General features: G+C 26.1%; 5 protein-coding genes and 1 long non-coding RNA gene across 15 annotated transcripts; 3 read left to right on the top strand and 3 right to left on the bottom strand.

Moving 5' to 3' along the window:
• Positions 1-190: 190 nt before the first annotated feature.
• On the bottom strand, positions 191-5279 carry LOC126915065 (helicase POLQ-like). Of its 2 annotated transcripts, none has more exons than XM_050719413.1 (17): positions 5132-5279; positions 4238-4763; positions 3857-4142; positions 3573-3751; positions 3300-3476; positions 3105-3204; positions 2830-3026; positions 2590-2735; positions 2280-2514; positions 2068-2208; positions 1543-1960; positions 1298-1455; positions 1124-1219; positions 885-1058; positions 692-805; positions 481-615; positions 191-405 (listed from the first exon to the last, which is right to left on the bottom strand). In XM_050719413.1, the coding sequence occupies exons 2-17, from the start codon at positions 4577-4579 to the stop codon at positions 316-318; spliced, it is 2988 nt and encodes a 995-aa protein (XP_050575370.1). In that variant the 5' UTR covers positions 4580-4763; positions 5132-5279; the 3' UTR covers positions 191-315. The 2 variants fall into 2 exon arrangements, with proteins under 2 accessions (XP_050575370.1, XP_050575371.1); XM_050719414.1 differs by having other exon boundaries at positions 3573-3724.
• LOC126915152 (succinate dehydrogenase assembly factor 2, mitochondrial-like) lies at positions 5144-6143 on the top strand. Its single transcript, XM_050719590.1, has 3 exons — positions 5144-5287; positions 5371-5522; positions 5611-6143. The coding sequence occupies exons 1-3, from the start codon at positions 5255-5257 to the stop codon at positions 5879-5881; spliced, it is 456 nt and encodes a 151-aa protein (XP_050575547.1). The 5' UTR covers positions 5144-5254; the 3' UTR covers positions 5882-6143.
• LOC126915057 (recQ-like DNA helicase Blm) lies at positions 6142-14542 on the bottom strand. 5 transcript variants are annotated; one of them, XM_050719383.1, is made up of 16 exons: positions 14403-14542; positions 12324-12421; positions 12000-12117; positions 11336-11923; positions 10397-11228; positions 10221-10322; positions 9979-10136; positions 9637-9858; positions 9194-9555; positions 8846-9104; positions 8388-8771; positions 8159-8309; positions 7894-8081; positions 7470-7794; positions 7204-7372; positions 6142-6477 (listed from the first exon to the last, which is right to left on the bottom strand). In XM_050719383.1, exons 1-16 carry the CDS (start codon positions 14403-14405, stop codon positions 6393-6395), a joined length of 4044 nt encoding a protein of 1347 aa, XP_050575340.1. In that variant the 5' UTR covers positions 14406-14542; the 3' UTR covers positions 6142-6392. The 5 variants fall into 5 exon arrangements, with proteins under 5 accessions (XP_050575340.1, XP_050575341.1, XP_050575338.1 ...); XM_050719384.1 differs by having other exon boundaries at positions 11336-11918; XM_050719381.1 differs by lacking the exon at positions 14403-14542 and adding an exon at positions 12780-12815.
• LOC126915123 (ethanolamine kinase) lies at positions 14414-17071 on the top strand. 5 transcript variants are annotated; one of them, XM_050719548.1, is made up of 7 exons: positions 14414-14533; positions 14728-14866; positions 15523-15660; positions 15739-16004; positions 16088-16314; positions 16474-16696; positions 16841-17071. In XM_050719548.1, the coding sequence occupies exons 2-7, from the start codon at positions 14741-14743 to the stop codon at positions 16905-16907; spliced, it is 1047 nt and encodes a 348-aa protein (XP_050575505.1). In that variant the 5' UTR covers positions 14414-14533; positions 14728-14740; the 3' UTR covers positions 16908-17071. The 5 variants fall into 5 exon arrangements, with proteins under 5 accessions (XP_050575505.1, XP_050575506.1, XP_050575503.1 ...); XM_050719549.1 differs by having other exon boundaries at positions 14452-14549; XM_050719546.1 differs by having other exon boundaries at positions 14484-14632.
• Positions 16844-17933, bottom strand: LOC126915178 (uncharacterized). The gene is made up of 2 exons (XR_007710055.1): positions 17791-17933; positions 16844-17717 (listed from the first exon to the last, which is right to left on the bottom strand). It is a non-coding gene; the product is annotated as an uncharacterized LOC126915178 (long non-coding RNA).
• LOC126915119 (uncharacterized) lies at positions 17708-22036 on the top strand. Its single transcript, XM_050719538.1, has 8 exons — positions 17708-18553; positions 18841-19014; positions 19116-19239; positions 19348-19528; positions 19618-19825; positions 19911-20061; positions 20140-20279; positions 20432-22036. The coding sequence occupies exons 1-8, from the start codon at positions 18431-18433 to the stop codon at positions 20552-20554; spliced, it is 1224 nt and encodes a 407-aa protein (XP_050575495.1). The 5' UTR covers positions 17708-18430; the 3' UTR covers positions 20555-22036.
• The last annotated feature ends 198 nt before the right edge of the window (positions 22037-22234 follow it).

The following is a 22234-nucleotide window of genomic DNA, read 5'->3' as shown; positions in this document are numbered from 1 at the left end:
ATTTTGGACATTTAATATATGTGCCAGCTTAAACAATGTATTATTCTTAAAATACATTGATCTGTTTGGCACATTTTAAAAAACTTGGAGATAATACAGTTAATAATAAATTATTCATAAGTAACTTAAATAATGTATTATTTTAAAAATATTAATGTATTTCACACAGTCTGCAGGAACTTCAGAACAATGAACAAATATATCGATTTTATTTGTAATTAACAAAATTTTATAATTAGATTATATTGTAATATACTATATAAATCTTTAATTTTTGTTTATATATATATATATCATATTTAAAAATTATACAATTTAAAATCCCTTTAAGACATTCATATGTATACCATCTAAAATATCTTCTCTTTCTTCTTTTAAATCTTCTATTTTTTCCATTATTCGTAACTGCAAAATATAGTGAAAATAAGATATAATATAATGTCATTAATACAAACATAATCCAAAATGTAACTTATTTACTTTGGCAGCCTCAATAATTCGCCTGGCAGTTTTTTTACTTAAATATGGAATTTTTTCTTGTAAATCCATTGGTTGAGCTTTAGCTATGCACTGCATTGTTTTAAACCCGGCATTGTACAACTGACGCGCTCTACCCTATAAAACGAAATTGGTATCATAGTATAATTGAAATAAATTTTTATTTTATCCCTTAAGTAAAAAACATTCTTACAATTTTGACTAAAGGCAATTCCATCAATGCCTCTAACTCTAAAGGGCAACAATACGACAATCTTTTACTAAACACATTCAATAAATCCTTAAATGCCCAAAATTCATCCAATTCCTGGAATATTCATCCACTGAAGTTTTACGAAATGTTATACATACTAACTTGCTAACGCTTACCAACTGCACTTACTAACCTGACAAAATCGAATTACAGAAAATGCAAACGATGATACAGCAGTCAAAAGATTTTGTATAATACCTCGATTTATTTCATATTTTTCTGCTATATCATATACTGCATGTTGACACCACAAATCATACAGTATTAATGTTATATAAAATCTATGTATCACTCTCGGTTCCACATTCTGTCACATACATATAAAATATGAAGATAAATTCAATGCAAACGAACTGAGTTTTATATACATACCTTAGGCATTAATCCATCACGTATTTTACCTATGTTTACTTCATTAATTCCTAGAAGTCTTGCTGTTTTCATTTGTGTTTCTGATAAACCAGTTACCTACAATTTTTATAAAAATATTAAAAAGTTATCGTTAATAACGATAAACATTAATAAAAATTATAAATTAAAAGTTACCACATCATAATAAATTGTTCCTGTCGGCTTTATCTGAGATATTAAATTATAAGGAGTAACAAGATATAAAAGATGCAAATAATCAATAAGAATTAAATGTTCCTGAGCTTTTTTTAAGTCTTGGTACAATGTATATGCACACTGCATATCAATGCAACCTTCAACGTGAAAAAGGAAAACACATATAAAACTATTTTATACGAAAAAATATCTTATTAAATGCTTAGCAGTAACATTATTTCTACCTTTCATAGCTGCACGTCCGAGACTACATAACTCTAATTCAGTTTCATTAGTAAGCTTTAATATTCTTTTTCTTTTTGTTTCTACAATTGTGTCATTAGAAGGTATAGTTTGTGATGGAAAAACAATGCTTACATTTGGTTTGAATATATCAAAATTTGTCTCTTTTTCCTTTATTTTCATTACACTAGCTTTTAAAAATTCAGTTAGTGCATCATCCACGATTTGTTTAACATTCACATTTAAACGTTTTTGTTGAATATTAAGTAATGTTTTTTTCGCTATTTTGTGTAGTTCACATCTAGTTGTTGCTATATGTAATAATATAGCACTTAAAATTAAATTATTTATACCTCTGTCTCTGTCTATATGTATTGTGCTTAAGGAATCATCCATTTTAGATTTCAAAAGTTCTGTTACCTATGTGGTAAATATATATTAATATATAATAATATTTTTCTTTTATATGACAGATATTTATACAATAGGGGTACATGAAAAGATACATAGAGATACGTTGTTCTTACCCTTTCTAATTCATTATTTTTGCATATTAGTATACTTTCTCCTACATCTCCCATACCAGCACGACCAGCTCTTCCTGTCATTTGTTTGTATCTACTTAAATTTAGAAACTGATTGCCAACATATGGACTTCTTAATATCACCTATTAAATTTTTTTGATAAGAGTGAAATATAATTAGCTACCGTTTCAAAAGCGAATAATGATTAAAATACCCTTCTTGCTGGTAAATTTACTCCAGTTGCTAGTGTTGATGTACAGCATATTACAGAAAGAGTCTCTGCTCTAAAAGCATCTTCCAATAACCGTCTTTCTTCAGATGTAAGGCCAGAGTGATGATAGGCTACACCCAATTTTATGGTTTTGTGTAAGATAGGACAAAGACCTTCTTCACTTTCAAGTGCATTTAATAATTTTTGTTTTTCATCTCTTTTGTAATCTTCCAATGATCTACAAATTATTACGTATATAAGTAATAAAATCTATAATAATATGTAAATATTTAAAATATAAAAAAGTTCTAACTTGAATAAAAGTTTAGATAACAACAGAGCAACATTTTCACAATTTTTACGACTTGAACAAAATATGAGACACGAATTTTTTGGAATTACATCCATTACCAAACCTCCAATTCGATCTGGATCTATCATTGCTGCATCATTTGAATACTTTTAAAACAAATGAATAATAATTATTGATTGCTTAATAAATATACAAAAAAAAATATAGCATTACAACATACGACAAATATGTATTTCTTACACGATAATTGATCTTTTTCATATCTGTCAGCACATCTTTTGTTTTTAAATCAAGTAACCAAATATTTTCTTCACATTTCACATATTCTTTAATTTCAACAGGACGAAAATTTGCAGTATATAAATCTGCATTTAAGAATGTTGCTATTTCCTCTAAGTTACCTATTGTCGCACTCATTCCAACAATATGAACATTACCTAAAATAAGTATAATATATAATATATATAACGATTTATATATAAACTAAATATCAACAAAGTTAATATTATACCTACTACTAATATACAATACTTTTGTTAAAAGAACTTCCAATGTAGCTCCTCTTCCTCCAGATTCTCCAAGAAGATGTAATTCATCAATAACTATAATACCAATCTAAAATATTTTAAAATAATCATATTATACAGTAGTGTAGTATAGTATAGTATAGCAAAATTCGTATTGCCAAATTTCTCAATGTTTTTACCTACTTCATTAAAACGATTTTCTTCTATTAAACTATTTATTAAACCCAATGCTTTCTCTATAGTACACATGTATATGCTATTTTTTTTACGACGCTTTTTTGGGGGAAAAGTTCCTCTTGATGCTGCATATTCTTCAACTAAAAAATCTAATTCAAGTGCAAATGGTGTCATTGCTTGAACCTAAAAGTTATAGACAAATATGTATTTCATATAATTAGTTATCATAAAAATTGTATAGTTACTCGTTTTATTGTATTGTATAAGTATTACGCTTACTTTTTCTTGTACTATAGCAACAAATGGCAATATAAATATTGCATTTCTTTTATTACATATAAGCTCTTGCAACATTAGTATTTCTGCAACCAATGTTTTACCCCCGCTAGTAGGAAGTGCATAAATTAAATTTTTTCTATTCTTTACTGCATCTAAATTCAAACAATCGTCTTGCCATTCTAAAGATTAGCGATTAATGCAAATGTAGTATAAATAAAAATGAAACTTATAAACAAGTCATTAACAATGAACTTCATTATCTTTTTAATAAATGAAATACTTACGATATAATGTACTAATACCCCTTATTCGTAAGAAAAGTTCCTTTGCTTTATTTGGTAGACCATAAAATGTATCATTGTTTATTGAACTTTTACGATGAATGTTTGTACTTTGTTTGGTCATTTTATCATTTAAATGACATATTTTATGTGGGATTGCATTACTATAATCAATTGAATTTCTTTTTAATGATTTGATATTTTGTTGTTCATTATTTGTTACATGTACTGAACTTATAATTTCTGTGGGAAGTGTTTCTTCCAAACAATTCTCAACATTTTGAGTTACCTATTTTAAAGGATATAATAGTCATATGAATTTAAAAAATTTTGATATTAAATAGCCCTACAAATAATTTTACAGATATTAAAACTATTAATAACCTGCTTAAAGCACTCCAAAACATTATCTTTTACATCGTAAGAATCCAATTGTGTGAATGCATTTAAAAATGTATTGTCCTGCCAATGAGTATCTGTTTCATTCTGAGAAAAAGTTGAAGTATTTTGTTTGACAATTTCTGTTTCTAAATCTTTTTCTTTTTCTTCTTCTTCTTCATTAACAACATATTGTATTTTAATATCATTTTCATTTCTTTCAAATATATCACAGGAACTCCATTCATGTGCAAGACTATTTAAGGTCTTTTCATGTATATTAGGACTAAGAGCACACATCTTGCTTTCATCGTCATCTTCAATATCTATTAACATTGTATCATCCATCGAAAAAATAGAATCAATGGCTTTTAATGATTTATGAAGCAGTTTATTTCGCTTGAACTCTTATTTATATTTACATAACTAAAATTATTATAATCATTGTTCAATAAAAAATTTGTATTTGGCATAACAATTACATTAACAATCGCACAAAATTTATCATCAATTGCATAAATAAATTATTGCCCTAAAATACACAAATAAAACAGTAGCACACATTGATTGATAAGAGATGCTAAAAGGTACAATTATAATTTATGAAGTAAAAAATATTTGCATCTTCATATAATATAATAATACCTAAATTATTTTGTTTATAATTACTTGAAGAAATTACATTTATTATACATAAGTAAATCTAAAATAACTACAATTGTAATTAATTCAACAAACGTGATGACATTATCAACTGTGTGTCAGAATAAGTTAAATTTACTCATTTATTTGACAAACGTTAATTGTATATAAGTGAAAATAAATAACTCAGTACATGAATATTAATGATTATTGATAATATAGGTAGGTATAATTAACACAGAAATATATTTAACCTACCACTTGATTTTATGTATTGCCTGGCATTACGAAAATATAGCTATACATATACACCTGATTGTAAAACGACGTAATAAATTTCATAAATTCTAAATTTTGAATATAAAAAATAAAGAGACAAAAATGAATGTTTTTGTAAAATCTCTTGTACCAGTAGTAAGCACAAATAATAATATGTCAACAACAATTATATTATTATCAAATCGTGTAATTAAAATGTTCGTAATATGTAATTTAAGGTTAAACCAGTATCTCTGGTAAAATGTATTTCAACAACTTGTGCGCATTACAAGGCCGATTTTCAGGATGTAATTCATCCAGAAAGCCAAAAACTTGACATACCATTATATGAGAAACGTAGTGAAGAGAATAAAGATGTTAAAAAAGCTCGGTAATATCAAAGATACACAGAGGTTAAATATTATTTGTATTAAAATATAACATATTTCTCAATATAATTTTATTTTTGTATATTTCAGACTATTATATCAATCTCGTAAACGTGGTATGTTAGAAAATGGTCTTATTTTAAGTACATTTGCTAAGAAATATTTATCCAGCTTTGACGATAAACAATTACACTTGTATGATTGTCTTATCAATCTGCCAACAAATGATTGGGATATATTTTACTGGGCGACAGGTGCCAAACCCACTCCACCTGAATTTGATAATGAAGTTATGGATTTGTTAAAAAAACATGTCAAAAATGCAGACCGTCAGACAAGAATAATGCAACCTGAACTATGATTATTATAATATTTAGTTATAAAGTATTTAACAGCCTAAATTTTTATTTTAACTTCATGAAAAAATAAAGTTATACTGTAATAATAAGTTATTTATAAAAGTTATTAATTTAATTAATGTTATTTAACATTATTTAATTATTTAAAATTGTAGATAAATATGTTGTATTTATGGTAAATATAACATGTAGAATATAAATAAATGATAGATAATTTACATCTACAAAAGTAAGTTGTTACATCAATAAATAATTGGAAAAGTACCTTTCAATAGTTTATTAATCAATATACATAATTAAAGTCAATCATTATTAAAAATAAAACATTTTATTACAAAATTCTGTACAAGACTTTTAGAGATTCCTTACGAAAACAACATACATAATACTGCTGCATTATTTTGAGATAAAATGGCAGAAATGCCAATTTCGTATTACAGATACATTGTATCCTAAGTTATACAGAGCATTGCACTCTTATAGATACAAATATACAATTCAAAAACGAGTATATTAACTGAAACTCACAAGTCCTGGGCCTTTATTTGAGTATGTGGTTGTATTTTTTACTTTTGTTGTTGCTTTTCCTCTTCGCGAACTAATAATAAAGTAAGAATTATTAAAAAGTAACATGATTTATATTAAAACTATTGTAATAATCATTTTATTAAATTTAATATTCGGTGACCGAAAAGATCGGGACAGAACTTATACTACATGCTAATAAAGTCAAGTAGGTAAAAAAAGTTCATGTAAACTTACATTCGAAAATGCTTTACTGAAGAGTTGTAAGAGTTCAAATTTTTTATTAATTATTTTGGCAATTATAATAAATGTTCCAATCCTTTTTCTATTGTAAAAACGCAGGCTTTCATTTGTCAAACTCTTTCGAATATTTTTACCGTTGTAGAAACAGTAGTAAATGTATTTTGAATATATTCCGAAATTTTCTCAACGTTGGATCTGTTGACTTCCTAGGTCAACAGATTTAATTCCTCTGGATGGCTATTTACGGGCTCTAGTGAAACAGTTGACTTATGAAAATATGAGAGAAATAGAAGACCATTTTGAGGAAATATCCAAAATACATTTACTACTATTTGTACAACAGCAGGAATATTCAAAAGAATTTGACGAATGAAAGCCTGCATTCTTGCCGAAGGAAGACATTTCGAACATTTATTATAACCGCCAAAGCAATTAATAAAAATTATTGAACGCTTCAATGAAGTATTTTCGAATAAGTTTATAGTAAGTTAGCGTAAATTTTATCCCAACCCTTTCAGATATTGTATATATACGTATATATGTATATATGTCTTACTTTGACGATGTCCGCTTGTACTTTTTGTTTGTATTTCGGTAACTATTTTTACATTTACGTTTTCTACCACGGACTGTGTTGGATTTAGCGGTAAAAGTAGTAGTATCGTTATACCATGTATCATCATCAGCGTCGTTATTACTGTCTTCTTTCTCTTCATTCATTAATACTATTAAAAATCATAGTTATTAATTTCAGTAATTATTATACTATGTAAAGGTATTGTATTTATATATTCAAATCATTTAAGTATAACAGCATTTTACCATATTTCTCTGCAGCATATTTTTGTGTAATATCTAATAGTGCTTTTCCATATTTTTCGAAATTTGCTTTAGTTACATGTGGAATTCGTAACATAGCTTCTTCACTATCTGGGAGATTTTGACTCATTGCCCTAATTGCAATCATATTCATAACCGAAGATGCTGAAATATCGAGCGCTCCAGCAATTCCTTTTATTATTTCCATCAATTCTTGGTAACATCGTTGTTGTAGTTCCAGAAGTACTTTGTCAATCTTTTTCGTAACTGTAGATACTGTTGCTACAGCAGTAGTACTATTATTGGACGATTTCATAGGAAGCATTACCTATATTATGAAACTATATTTTAATAATCTATTCTTATATTTCACTTTTAAGAATTAAGATTTGTAAAATAAAGTAAATCTATGCATTTGTTATTCTACCTTTATATCTTTTTTTGTCATGAGTTCACTGGCATTCGGTCCAATTTTTAGATACGCACAAGCAATTTCATTGTTTATATACATCTGCTCCTGTAAATATTCTTTGAGTACCATATAATGAAGTAAACGTTCTATATCGTGCCTATTCCATGATCTTCCACGGCCGTATAAAGGATTCTTAGTAAGACCTACATAAATATTTGATAGCTATATTACATATTACATAAATAAGTAACATACAATAAAAAATTTGAATTTTGCTTACCTGATTCCCTTAGTTTTTTGAGGTCACTTCCTTTAAATATGTCTGTAAGAAGTACTAATGTAAGATTAGAATTTCTTGATTGATTAATGTCACGTACAGCTCTCAAAATATGTTTTGCTTCATCTGTTGTGTCTAACATAGTGAAATCATCCTAAAAATTTTTATATAAGTTATAAAATATTTAAAAAGTTTTATTTAACATATATTTTATTGTTTTAAATGTACTTACTTTACATCTACAATTGTCACATGATGTAGCTTTGTTTGCAATGCATTGTTGTCGGTCAAACATTTCTCCAAAGTAATGAAGTTGTTGTGCTCTGCGACAATCTGTCTTATTTTCACAAAATGATACCATCTTATATAAGTTATCTATATGAGTCTTTGTTACGGTAGGGTTTGGGTTGTCTAGCTCGATCATTTTTCTAATTCTGTGCATATCAGCATAATTATAAAATAATATACAGTCTGCATTTTCTCCATCGCGTCCAGCGCGTCCACTTTCTTGATAGTAACCTTCAATAGATTTTGGAAGAGCTGCATGAATTACAAATCGTACATTGGGTTTATCAATCCCCATTCCAAATGCTATTGTTGCACAAACAACTTTGATCTAGAATTTATTTGCAATTAATAAATTATATAGTTATAAGAAAGAAAGTTATGAAATTATTTGTATTTTCATACTTCTTCTGAAATCCATCGGCCTTGAATATCAGTCCTACTACTATCTGTATGACCAGCATGATAACTCAGTGCCTTAATGCCATTTTTTCTCATTTGCATCGCATAATCATCACAATCTTTGCGAGATAAACAGTAAACAATACCACACTCATTCTTGTACTTCATTTTTAGCATAGCTATTACTTCATCTGAACAATTTTTTCCTTTTTTTGCAATTATACTATATCTTAAATTAGGCCTATTAAAACTTGACATAAACCTAGACAAAATAAAAGAAATGTTATTATAAAAAGTTATAAGTTAGTTAGAATTATATGTAATAAATATACTCAAGATCAAATTACATACCATTTAGGTACACTGAGACCTAATTGATGTAATATATCAGTTCTAACTCTTGGTGTAGCAGTTGCAGTTAGTGCAATCACTGGTACTTTAGGATAATTTTCTCTGAGACGATTTAATTTTTTATAATCAGGGCGAAAATCATGACCCCACTGACTAACGCAATGTGCTTCATCAATAACAAATCTTGCTAATAATCCCCTTTCATATAATGTAGTCAAAAGATTGCAAAATTTTTGAGACGCAGAAATTTTTTCTGGTGTTACATATAATAATTTAAGAGATGGTTCTTTCTTTGAAAGTTCTCTATATATTCCGCTTGCTTGACTATCTGTTATTCCACCAGACATATGTGCGGCTGGAATCTATACAAAATTTGTTAATAAATTATGTGTATCTAACAATATATAAGTATATGTATATAAAATAATACTTGGAAAATTTACATCAAGAGAAGTAAGTTTTTGAACTTGATCAAGAATGAGACTTTTCAATGGTGAAATTACAATTGTTACTCCAGGTAATAAAAGTGCTGGGAGTTGATAGCATAGTGACTTTCCTCCTCCAGTTGGCATTAACACAAAACAGTCAAACCCTAAAATTGCAGCATTAATTGCTTGCAATTGGTTTGGTCTAAATGAATATAATCCAAATTTTTGTCGAAAAACCTTAAAAAGGTATTATGTTTGATATACAACAAAATTTAGAATGTTAAATTTATGTATATTATCATTTTGATTAATTCAATTTTACAAATTAAAATAACATTAAAGAATAACATATTTTACCTTTAACATTTCTCGTGAATGCGGATATGTTAGTCCATCAAATTCACCACTAACACCATCATTCTTATAACTTCCAGTAAAGATACCTATTGCTGAATTTATTTTATCTTTTTTCTGTTCTTTTTTACTTTCATTATCATTATTTTGTGTAGCACCTGTTTCAAACAAGACAAATTAAAATAGGACTTGTACAATAATAAAAATGTAAATAAATAAAAAATGAGTTTGTAATGCAAATTTACCTGATAAATTCAGCTTTATATTGCAATCTTTACTCAATGTGGGAAATTGATTAAATTCTTGAGTTAAACAATCAACTATCTCTTCAGAAAATGAAATTTTGTCTGTAATAAATAAATAATCATATATGTACTAAATTGATACATATATACATATAAATATAATGTATTAAATCTACCTTTCATATATGGCACATCCGTTACATTCCAATCATCTGGTTCATTTTCACATCCTAGTTTTTCAGAAATTTGAAAATTTTCTCTTTCTTTCCATTCAGGACATGCACTTTCACTAATTTGTACTTTTTCTATATTATATGTATTGTCAAAACTGGTATTTGCATTTAAGTTAGAAACTATAGTTTTAGTATTAGTAACTTTGGACCCTTCTTCCTTTTTCCATATTTCTCCTATTTGTTTAGAAAGTTCAGAACCAGTTGCTTTAATGGGCCTTTTCAATTCAAATGTACTTTTTTTTCCTTGAACTGGAGAATCATCTGATTTAATTTTTACAGAACTCTGTAAATCAATACCGTTCTTTTGATCCTTTATTTGTGATTCAGCTTCTTTTTGTAAGAAATTGGGGAATTCTTTTACTGTTGACAAGATCGTTTGTGTCTTCGCAGTACAACTTGATTCTGCATCTAATAAATTAGTATTAGATACACTAAAACTATCATTATCTGAAATACTTATAACTGACTGCTGATTTAAAGTTTCAGATGTTTTAAATAATGGAAAATTATTCGTAACATCAGATAATTCGTTGTCAGCAACTTTTTTGTTTTCATCAATTTTAATATGTGCTAACTTTGTCTCAACTAAACGAATTTTTGCTTTAACGTGTTGATATAAAATTTTTAATTCTTGAAATGAACGTGCATTAAACTGTGGAAATTTTTCTAGTACTGGTAGTGGTATTTGGTCTAATGCAGTGTAAAATTTACTAAGAATTTCTATTTGAAAATCTTTTAAATGCTTATGTCTATTTTCCAATTCATCTTTTGTAATCTAAAAATAATTGCATTATATATACTTTAATTATGTATTAATAATAATATTACCAATATAATAATATATTACCAATTATATTATATAACAATTATATTGATACTTACCGGTATTGAAGCCATTATTGGTTTTCCTTTTGTAGATTGTATCCATGAATCCAACTGTTTTCCTAAGCCTAAAGGTTTTAAATCTAATTTGAAATCTGGCCCTATCCATCCTTTTGTAGGGGTTCTTTTTAAACTTTGTTTAAAATTTGGGCTGCTATCTGAATCTGATATTATAATATTTTCTTTTTTCTTGAAGTTTGAACATTTTTTTGGTGTTCTTGGACTATTACTTCCAATCAAATATTTTTCTTGTGTTTCTGTTTGCATATTATTGCTCTCGGTAGTTGTATGCAAAAATATATTATCAAGTGGTTTATCCCCTTTTGTAGATAATAAACTTTTATTTGATATTTGTTCTTCATTGCTACTATTAAGAACTTTTTTTTTTCTATTTAAACTTAAAGTTGATTTTATCACTATGTCGTCATCACTGTCTGATAAGTAACTATGTCTAATTTGTGATTTTTGTACATTTCTACATGAATTCTCTCCTTTAGAACTTTCTTCATAATTATCTTTCAAATTGCTATCATTTGCTTTTGTGGTACTTTTAGTAACATTGTAATACATTGAGTCCTCAGAGCTATTCTAAAATACATAATTATATTAAAATTATATTATATTATAAAATGACATATTTTACATATAATAAAGATATTCTTACAAGAGATATGATAGACATTTTATCATTTGTTTCTAATTTCTCAGTATTGATGAGTTTAAAGTCCATAGATGTATCTAAATCACCTGGTTTTACATTTGTATTTGATGACTTAGGAGTGCTATAAATCAAACAAAACATTATACATTTATCATATTTTATATGTAGTAAGATATATTTTAAATGTAATTGACACGTTTAAGGTACAAATACAAGTAGAACAAAAAGGTTATATCTTATGTAATACTTTATTCTAACTTAGGTTGTATCTTAAAAACTTTTATTAAATGTTGTTGGTAGATTACTTTGAATAAATATTTTTCTTACCTGGATTGTACATCACGTTTACTTTTCATACGTGCAAGAAATCCTTTGAATGTAGGTTGTATTTCATTCTGACTAAGTGGAACCTTTCTTGACATTTTCTTGAAATTTTAGTGAGCATTAAAGATTACAAAATTTTGAAAGTATATACAACTTTCACGGTAAACGAAAGTTATTGCTATATTTATTTATTATGTTATTTACGTATATATATAGAATGCGATATTGAGGAAGAACACAAAAATAAAACACAATAAACACAAAAGATGAATGAAATATTTCTAAAAATATACATTTTTCTTAACTTCATATATTTTTTCAACACGCGCAATGCAATATTATGATGAATTTTATGGAAAAACACAGATTGTATATAAATTCAAAGTATTAAATTAAACAACTAATTAAACATTTAAAAGTATTTGTTAAAAGACTTTTAATTTTATGTATAACATTTACACTATACAAAATAACATTCATAATTTATAATTTTACGAGTTCTTTTTCACATGACTGTGGTATTTTCTATATTCTAGGCGCCAGAAATTAATCACAAGCATCACTTGATTTAAACTGATTTGAAGTTAGCCGAATAAATAACTACAAATTTTTCATGTTCGAAAAAACATGATTTGTAATGCTTTATAATATGTATTATACTTGTACATAGCTTGATAAACTAAATACGATAATATTCTTAAACTTTATATTTTCTAAATCAATAGTTCGTAATCTTTGAAATTCCTAAATATATACTTTCCACGATAAATTTTTATTCTTTGCAGTTCTATAAACCTCTTATAGTAGCAGTTCCTATTTCAATATTAATTTAAAACATATTTAAAACTGCTATTACATCTTAGTAAATTTTATCACCTATTAAAGCAATTTAAATTTTGTAATTCCCAACAAAACTTAGTAATAGAACCTATATATTAATAGTTTTTTGAAGAATAATATTTGTAAACAAATGATGAAATATAAAATATCGAATAGTACATTATAAGATCTTTGTTTTCGGTTAATAATTCTTAATGAGACCTATATGGTCAAATAGTCGTGCAAATGCAATCTTATTTTCATCGAGTAAGAGTGAGTTAGTAAGTTTTGATTAACTGGTTTATTTTCCTCTTCTGACATACATCATTGAGTCAGTGAGTATGTGATATATATTTAATAAGCCAATTTTATTTAAATATTAATAATTGTAATACATATTAAAATTAATAAAAAAGATTTTGTTCTAAAAATTATTTATAATTTTATTTATAATTATTTATAATCTTTTTATGCAATAGGTATTAAGAGTTGCATAATTTATTAAAAAATTAATTACCAGTATTGAGATAATTGTCTTAACATTTTATAATAAAATTTTTGATATCCATTATAAAACTGAGATCAATATCTATTTTCAGGGTGATAAGTTATGTACTATTGCAAAATTTGTTAATCTTAATCTTCTAATTATTTCTACTTCTAAGTAGTAATGTTTTATTTATTTATAAATATCAACAAAAGATAATGTTATTACAAAACTTACTGAATTCATTGCGTAGGTGTAAAATTAAATACAAAATAAAAACAACAATTTTCCTACTTATATATTTTAATTTTTAACCATTCATAATAGTAAACAAACTAAATTAAAATTTAAATTTCTTGAAATTTTGCGCATTTATGAACAAAGCATCTAAAATATAGTCTAAAATATACTCGGTCCCTATATTCCTATGTTCGTGGGTAAAACATTATTACTCTTGCGCAAATTATAAAATCAAATACCTATATATGAAAATCTATATCCTAGATATCCTATATCAGAACCTATATGTATATGAAAATATAAAATTATATTTCTACATATTTTAAGATCTAGATGAACAAACAAAATCCTGTAATAATTTTATTATTCAATATGATTAAAAATAATTATAATAGCAATATTTATGAAATAGTATTTTATAATTTTTATTTTTATGCAGAGATACATATGTAATGTACGAAGTCATTTAATATGGTAAATGAATATAATTTTCGTAATCTAATGGAATCATAATGAATTCAAGGTTCTTACATTACCATAGTCTATCATTGCTTATTATGTCATTATTATCATATACGTAGCAGTGGCAGTAGCTGGTAGTAGCTACGTAGAAATTCACATGAACATCTCAGCTCCAGTCTCTAGTACAGCAGAATAATTCTACACTGTACCTCGTTTTCTAGGTGACACATATATTTCAATGTTTTGATAGATCATAGATATTACTAGTGTTAAGGTACTATTTATTTATTTCTAGCTTATAATTGTAAACAAGATTTATATTTTTAGTAAATTATTTATGATACAAAATTTAATCCTTAAAAGTTGATTCGCAAATGAAGTGTCATTTACGCGTTACAGATAAGATACAACTATGGACCAATTATACGAAGAGCAGCATCTTGACATAACAATTGATGAAAGTGAAATTGTTGATGGTGCTAAAGAAATAATTAAGAAAATCAGACCAACATGGCCTTTGGATAAATTGCATTTTAAGGTAAAACATTTTATGAAATATATTGCAACTTATATAGTATTTTTTACATACATATATGTACACACATATATATATATATTTTATAAAGGTTTGATATTATGTACTCATTTTTTCGATTTATTATAGCTTCAAAATACAGTAGCTGTAAATTTTTAAATGAAATACAAGTTGTATTTAAGTATTTACAGTAAGTACTAATATTTGTTATAACTATATCTTCAAATTTTTAATGCAATAAAAATTTAGAATTTTTAAAATTGATGCTATAATAATACATAATAGTGTATAATAATGTAGTAATGTAATAATGTAAAAAGGATATAAAATTTAAGATCATTTTATTCATATCTTGTGATGATGACCTTATCTACTGATAAATGTGTTTTTCTCGGATTTGTTATTTAAGAGCAAAGATGTATCACTGTATCATCAAATATTTTCATTCTTCTGCATCTTGATAATTAAATCTATTCATATATCTATGATTTTTGTTCACTATCAAGTCAACATTCCATTATAATCATTGTTAGTTATTAAGATTTATATTAATTCTAATGAATTTAAATTTGATAAATATTAATTAACTGATATATATTTTATTGCAGGAAGATAAATAGAAATATGTATTTTAATACCACGATAAATTTTATTTTTAGATATTTACAGATGGAATTACAAATAAACTTATAGGAGTATGGTATTCTGAGCATTACAATGAGATGGTATTAGTTAGAGTTTATGGACATAAGACAGATCTGCTCATTGATCGAAAAGATGAAACAAGAAATATTCGAGTAAGTACAATATTAGAAAAGATAAAACTAAAAATATATGCATATGTATGATCAAGAATAAATTGATTATTTAAACAGGTATTACACAAAGCAGGTTTTACACATTCCATTTATGCTACATTCAATAATGGTTTAGCTTACCAGTTCATTGAAGGTAATATACTTACAATAGAAACAGTCAGAAACTCTGACATATATGTATTAGTTGCTAAGAGAATGGCTCAAATGCATAGACTTAAACCTGATGATACTGAGATGCCCAAAAATGCTTGTATTTGGAAGAAGTTAGAAAAATTTATGGAAATTATGCCAAAAGAATTTTTAGATGTTACCAAACAAACAAGGTAATATACTGGATTATAAATTCAAATATAATTATATTTATTTGCAGTATTTGCATTATAATTATTATTTATTATCACTTTAGGTTTGAGAAGCTCATAAAGCCATTTGGTGTGTTAAAACAGGAATATGAAGCACTGAAAAAGGAATTGATAAATTTGAATAATGAAGTAGTGTTTGCTCATAATGATTTACTTCTAGGGAATGTGCTTTATAATGAAAAGGAAATGTCAGTAACGTTTATTGACTTTGAATATACAGGATATAACTATCAAGCTTATGACATAGCTAATCATTTTGCTGAATTCGCTGGTAATTTAAGTATATGTTCAAATATAATACTACAAATGATATTTTTTACAATATAATTTGTATAATCAAGATATATCTTCATTTATAAAGTACGAAATAGGTATATGAATAATAAAAATAAAATTTATTAACTTATAATTATATACAACTTAATTTTAGGTATTGATGATCCTGATTATTCATTATATCCTGAAGAACAACTGCAGAAAGCGTGGTTAAATATATATCTTCAGGAATATAACAATGTAAAATGTGTACCTGAAAATGAAATTAATTTACTGTATTTACAAGTAAATAAATTTGTTCTTTTATCACACTTTTTTTGGGGTTGTTGGGGACTCATACAAAGTGAACATTCAACAATTGACTTTGACTTTTTAGAGTAAGTATATGTGAAATATATAGCTTCAAGTCAATTCCATCATTTTTATCGAAATCCACAATGTAATAAATATTCTGTTTTAAAATCATCTTTTTATCATGATACTTTTAAAAAAATTATTTTTACCTGTATAATGCTTTATAGGTATGCTGCAATACGATTTAATGAGTATTTCAAATGGAAAGAAGAATGTCATAAGATAAAATTATAAAATTAAAACTAATTTGTTATATTTTTATTGTTGTACTGTTATAAAACTAGCATTCCAACATTTTTATTGTTTGTAAATAACATTCCTGTAGATACATTCCGTTTTAATTTGTTACATAACAAAGATTTAACAAAAAAAATTTATGATTATAAATTTATATATAATGCTACTGTAAATTTATACAATTGACAGTATTATAGAGAGTAAAAGGAGTAAAAGAATATATATATACATATATACATATTTATAAAGTAATATATGTAAAATATTATACGCAAAATATAACAGTTATTTAAAATAAAACATGTTCCTTATAATTCATTTATAAGTATTTTTACACAGCGATTAATATCCTTATTTACATTTTTGTTGTTAACAAGTTGTTAGTTCACACTGTGTTCTGTTTTATTATTCTTTTTATACATGAAAATAAAGTTGGAAATAGAATGTTTTGAAAATAAAACTCGAAACTGTTTCAGCTTCCGAATACATTTACATTAGTTACTCGTTTCAATCAAAAGATATCTTTTTAGCATTTTATAATATCATTGAATAAATAAATGTCTATTTCATTAGTACTATTCTCGATTATAAAAAGAAATAGAAATTATTTAATTGAAAAATAAAATTTATATATCGTGTAAGTAATTTCAAATAACCTTGTACCTGTATCTATGTATATACATATATGTATAAGCATTATACTCTTATACTGTCAAGATCCTATGTCATATGGTAAAGTCAGTCAATTGACTAGCAAGTGTGTTTTTGTCTGGGAGCTGGGGTGATCACGTACGCATCTGCACATACCTATAAATCAGTGTTTATTTTTAGTAGAGGTTCCGAACATTTTCAAAAATACTTGTAAATACGTGTGTTATACCTAAGAAATGTAGAGATAACTACTTAATCCAAGTGTGAAGAATCTTTTACTATCAGTTATACAAAATTCGGGATATTAATATCCAAAACTATCTCTTTATACGGTGAAAACGAACTCTCAAACATAAATACATATACATGTGCATGTATTCGACAGAGCCATGAGCTTCGGTAATTCGTTTACTTGGCTTTGAGTGTGTGAATCTGTCACAGTATATAAATCAACTCTCCGATCAAATCAGATAATAAACTAATCCGTTGCATCCAAAATATAGATAATGTGCTTAAGTTACCTTTCTCGAAAGTAAATAGCTTTTCAACAAGGTCTTTAACTAAACAAAAACAACATATTTGAAATTTAATAATAGCGCGAAACTTGTGATATTATAACAATATACTCCTTAAGTCAAACTATCGTTTTATATTTTCTATTGTTTCGTTGTAATTATTTATGAAAGTCTCGATTAGTTTTAATTGTAAAAGTCGAAAGTGGTTAAGGGAAAATCCTGGAAATTTATTTCGAACATTACGAAAAGTACTATCGAGTGAACTGTATACGTGTATATGAGTCCCGGCATAGTGAAACAGTGTGCTGGTTTTTAAAGTTTCTTTTAGAAAACATTGTATACTGATTGTGTAAGATGCATATAACATGCAAATGTTTAAATGTGTCCATAAAGTCCAGGGGCACTGAACTGCAGAAGGTCAACATCAATGATATTGAATTGACACCTGAAGAGCAGAACGACGGTTTTTTTCAGCAGGTAAAAATTTTCCGAACAATTATTATACATTTTTACAAAACACTCAATTTCAAGACGAATTCATATTCTAATAACAATTATTATTGAATGTTTTGGACTCAGAAACTTTCCTATATAAACGAAATAATAAATTTTAAGAAAAAATTTGCAGTAACTTAGCTAGTAAATAGCTGATAAAATTATACAATAAGTCATAATATTTACATATCTGTTGATTCAACAATGTAATTATAGTACATTATAATAATATAAATCTTCCATTAAAAATATTTATCTGTTTCCAATAGAACCTTGCATCAATACCAGAACTTGAAGGTATTACTAAGGAACAACCAGGTTTGGTAGAGATAAGAAATGTAGGGTCATGGGTTATTCACCGTTGTTACAATTGTTCAATATATACTCATGCTGTGCATAGAGATTATGGTGCTGCTTTAGTTCTTATTAATACTGATATTGTTGTGAGTATTACATTATTTATAATTGCTAGAGAATATGAACAAATATCATATATTCTTTTGTTATTCAAGTATATGAATACTTCGTATTCTTTTTGTTACAGAGTTCTCCTGAAGAAATAAACAAATTAAGGTCTAATCCAGATTATAGTCCAGTGTTTAGAATAGTAATCACTCATAATACTTTGGATGAACTTGATTATTTTCAACAACCTACCAAATTCTCTGGTAAATTGATATATTAATTAATTAAATATAATTCAAATAAATGCCTAAGAGAATAATAAATAACGATATATTTTATTCTTTTTCATATATTTTAATTCATCTGTCCAGTGTCACAGTTACCTAATAATGTACAAGTGGCTTTGGGTGGTCTCCAACAGCAGCTTGAAGAAGCTGTTCAAAGACAGTCTACAGAAATAGAAAATAAAATTCGTGCTTTTACATCTGAACAATATCAATTGTTAGAGCAATTTCGTGAAAGAGCTCATAATGAACATAGATTATTGAGAAGGTTTCATTTCATAATATAATCATATTTTTAATTTAGAGTTATATTTTTAGGTTTTATATGTATTTTTTTAAAATACATATATGTTTCAGGCTAATTTGTAAAGGAGAAGAAATGAATAGATTAACAAATAACATAGAAACTCCTCCTACAACTCCAGACAGTTTTACAACCAGTTTAACTACCTCTACAACAAATACAGTAAACACATCACAAGTAGTATCAAATGAGACGAAAATTATTGCAAATTCTAATGTTAAATATGAAACTGGTGCTAAACATTCTCCTAATCTCCTTTTTGTATGTTTTTTTCGTGACTTCTTTTAATGTATATCCATGAATAATTGTAGTTATAAAATTTATTAATTTTTTAACATTTTTTTAGAATGGTAGCATAGATAAGAAAGATCGAATATACATATACACTAAAGAACCAACTAGTTTTGACACAGAAGCATTATTTCCTTTGGAAGGAATGGAAGACACTCTTAATACTGATCAAGTTCAATCCTCAGAGGAAGGATCTGATACAGATGGTTAGTTTAACTTCTAATTTATGTAAATCTTAATTTCGATGTAAAAGATTTAAATAATGTTATTTTTATTATACTTAGATTCAGGTCAAGATGAAGGTATTCACATGCCAAGGGGACAAAGAGGCGGACACCCTACATTAGCCAAATCGTTACCAGTTAGTGTTCCATCTTTTCCATCATTTGTCCGTAAAACAGTTCAAGATGAAGATGATGATCAGGTATAAATATGTATAATATGTGTAATATACAGCTATTCATATTGACAACAAAGCTATTGATAGTTTTATAATATTTACTGATGCGTTTGCATATGTATAAGTATCTTACAAGACAATATCTTTTTACTTAAAACAATAAAATGTTATTGCAGCTCTCAAGAGATCCGCATGATCCACATAACATTCGAGCTTCGATTAAAGCTTTAGCAAAAAGCGTTCATGGTGATACAGTATTTGGAGACTTGCCACGTCCTCGTTTCTCTACTCAAATCTGACTTTGCAATATTTTCAAAGAAAGAGAATGAATTCACGTTAAAACTTCAATATAAATATAAAATACCTATTATTCATAACTGTCTTTCAATGAATGCTACAAGAGTTTAGTGTAAGCAAAGGCAGAATAAACATAGAAATATACGAAATTATTGATATTTCGCGTATATTTTGAATATATTTTAAGATAAAATATTATTTCAAATCTTAGCTTTGTTAGTATATTGAGTTCATAAAAGAAAAAGATTTTCATACCTGCATATACTTGAGGCTATGTTATATAAATGTGCTATATATTTGTTACTGATTGTATAACGTAGGACGTAAAAAAGAAAAAAAGATATTTAGATTTCAAGAATCAATCTAACGTGAGATTTACGATGCCATATCTAAAGTAAAATCGTACTAGAAAGAAAAAAAAGGGCAAAGAAAGTTTTTTACTTATCAATTAGTGACTAAGCTATTGAAATAATTTTACAATAATAGTTATTATTTTTACGATGCATCATTATTATTAGATGTAGAATAATTGATTATAAGTTACGCTATATTAACTTCATATTACTCTTATAAATTGCACTAATGTCATACATAATGTTTTATTACATTAATTCAACTCTTGATACTTTTTTTGCATGTAAGAGAATTTTTTGTTAGTTAAACAATATTTTTCTATAGTAACTGTATGTAAATTACTGCGTTTGGTTCAACTAAATTTAAATAGTAATCGAAGATATTCGTTCAAAAAGTTTAGATTTCCCTCTTTACATATTATGTTGTAATGCATCTGTTAACATGTCTATCTTTTGATGAATTGAATTATTAACAGAAAAATTGTAGTATAAAAATGTACTGCGATTCAAAAAAACATTTTTGTTATAATATATATACATATATTGTTTTTGTAAACATGTATACGAAGGCAGTCTTAGAAGAACATATATATATATATGTATATATATATATATATATATGTATGTATGTATGTGTGTGTGTATATATATATATATATATATATATATATATATGTCTATGTTGATATTAAAAAATTGTATGTGAGACATACAGATAAAAAAATGTTTATACAAAATTTCGTTTACGTATGTTTTTGTACGAACATATAATGATAAAGATTTCAATAGATATTTTTACTTTACTTTTATATTTTGAATTCGCTTAAAGTCACTTGTGTTAATTTTTTATAGATTTATATCATTAATTTTTTAAGGTTTGTAATTTTTGTACCAGTTAACAGTATCATGTGATAAGCAACAAATTACAGATTAGAAACAATTAAATGAATTAGTACAAAAGCCTATGTGACTCTTTTGATATGTAATGCACAGTTATAAAGTTGTATATGAATGTTCTACTGATCAAATTGTAGAATGTGAGAAATGCTCCAAAAAATGTCAAAAATTCTCTTTATCATATATAAAAATTGATTAATGAAAATAAAATGTTGCTGTACGAAAAATATAAAAGTGTATAATTGAATTATTACCAATATTTATATTCTAGGATTATTCACACTACAATTATGACATATCTCAACTTTTTAATTCTTCATATACAAAAATGTACAAGAAAAGCATGTTGAAGAGTATATCAAATCATTTATAAACTATTTTATCAAAAATAATACAATAAATGATTCTTTTTTTTTAATTTATGGAGGTTAA

Source organism: Bombus affinis, chromosome 4 (genome assembly GCF_024516045.1).
Source record: "Bombus affinis isolate iyBomAffi1 chromosome 4, iyBomAffi1.2, whole genome shotgun sequence".
In the NCBI taxonomy this organism is placed as follows: domain Eukaryota; kingdom Metazoa; phylum Arthropoda; class Insecta; order Hymenoptera; family Apidae; genus Bombus; species Bombus affinis.
This window is presented reverse-complemented; position numbering and strand designations above follow the sequence as displayed.

Coding starts and splice junctions, on each gene's coding strand:
- LOC126915065 (XM_050719413.1), bottom strand. CDS start 4,579: ATGGATGATACAATGTTAATAGATATTGAAGATGACGATGAAAGCAAG. Junction 1,059..1,123: donor GTGATGGATTAATGCCTAAG/GTATGTATATAA, acceptor TGTATGTGACAG/AATGTGGAACCGAGAGTGAT. Junction 806..884: donor CTGTAATTCGATTTTGTCAG/GTTAGTAAGTGC, acceptor TGAATATTCCAG/GAATTGGATGAATTTTGGGC.
- LOC126915152 (XM_050719590.1), top strand. CDS start 5,255: ATGAATGTTTTTGTAAAATCTCTTGTACCAGTA. Junction 5,288..5,370: donor TAAAATCTCTTGTACCAGTA/GTAAGCACAAAT, acceptor ATGTAATTTAAG/GTTAAACCAGTATCTCTGGT. Junction 5,523..5,610: donor AAAGATGTTAAAAAAGCTCG/GTAATATCAAAG, acceptor TGTATATTTCAG/ACTATTATATCAATCTCGTA.
- LOC126915057 (XM_050719381.1), bottom strand. CDS start 12,800: ATGAATGTTATTTTGTATAGT. Junction 11,229..11,335: donor CAATAATGGCTTCAATACCG/GTAAGTATCAAT, acceptor AATTATTTTTAG/ATTACAAAAGATGAATTGGA. Junction 7,373..7,469: donor ATATGCTGCAGAGAAATATG/GTAAAATGCTGT, acceptor GATTTTTAATAG/TATTAATGAATGAAGAGAAA.
- LOC126915123 (XM_050719548.1), top strand. CDS start 14,741: ATGGACCAATTATACGAAGAGCAGCATCTTGACATAACAATTGATGAA. Junction 15,661..15,738: donor ATGAAACAAGAAATATTCGA/GTAAGTACAATA, acceptor TTATTTAAACAG/GTATTACACAAAGCAGGTTT. Junction 16,315..16,473: donor TCATTTTGCTGAATTCGCTG/GTAATTTAAGTA, acceptor ACTTAATTTTAG/GTATTGATGATCCTGATTAT.
- LOC126915119 (XM_050719538.1), top strand. CDS start 18,431: ATGCATATAACATGCAAATGTTTAAATGTGTCCATAAAGTCCAGGGGC. Junction 19,015..19,115: donor TTATTAATACTGATATTGTT/GTGAGTATTACA, acceptor TTTTTGTTACAG/AGTTCTCCTGAAGAAATAAA. Junction 19,529..19,617: donor GAACATAGATTATTGAGAAG/GTTTCATTTCAT, acceptor TATATGTTTCAG/GCTAATTTGTAAAGGAGAAG.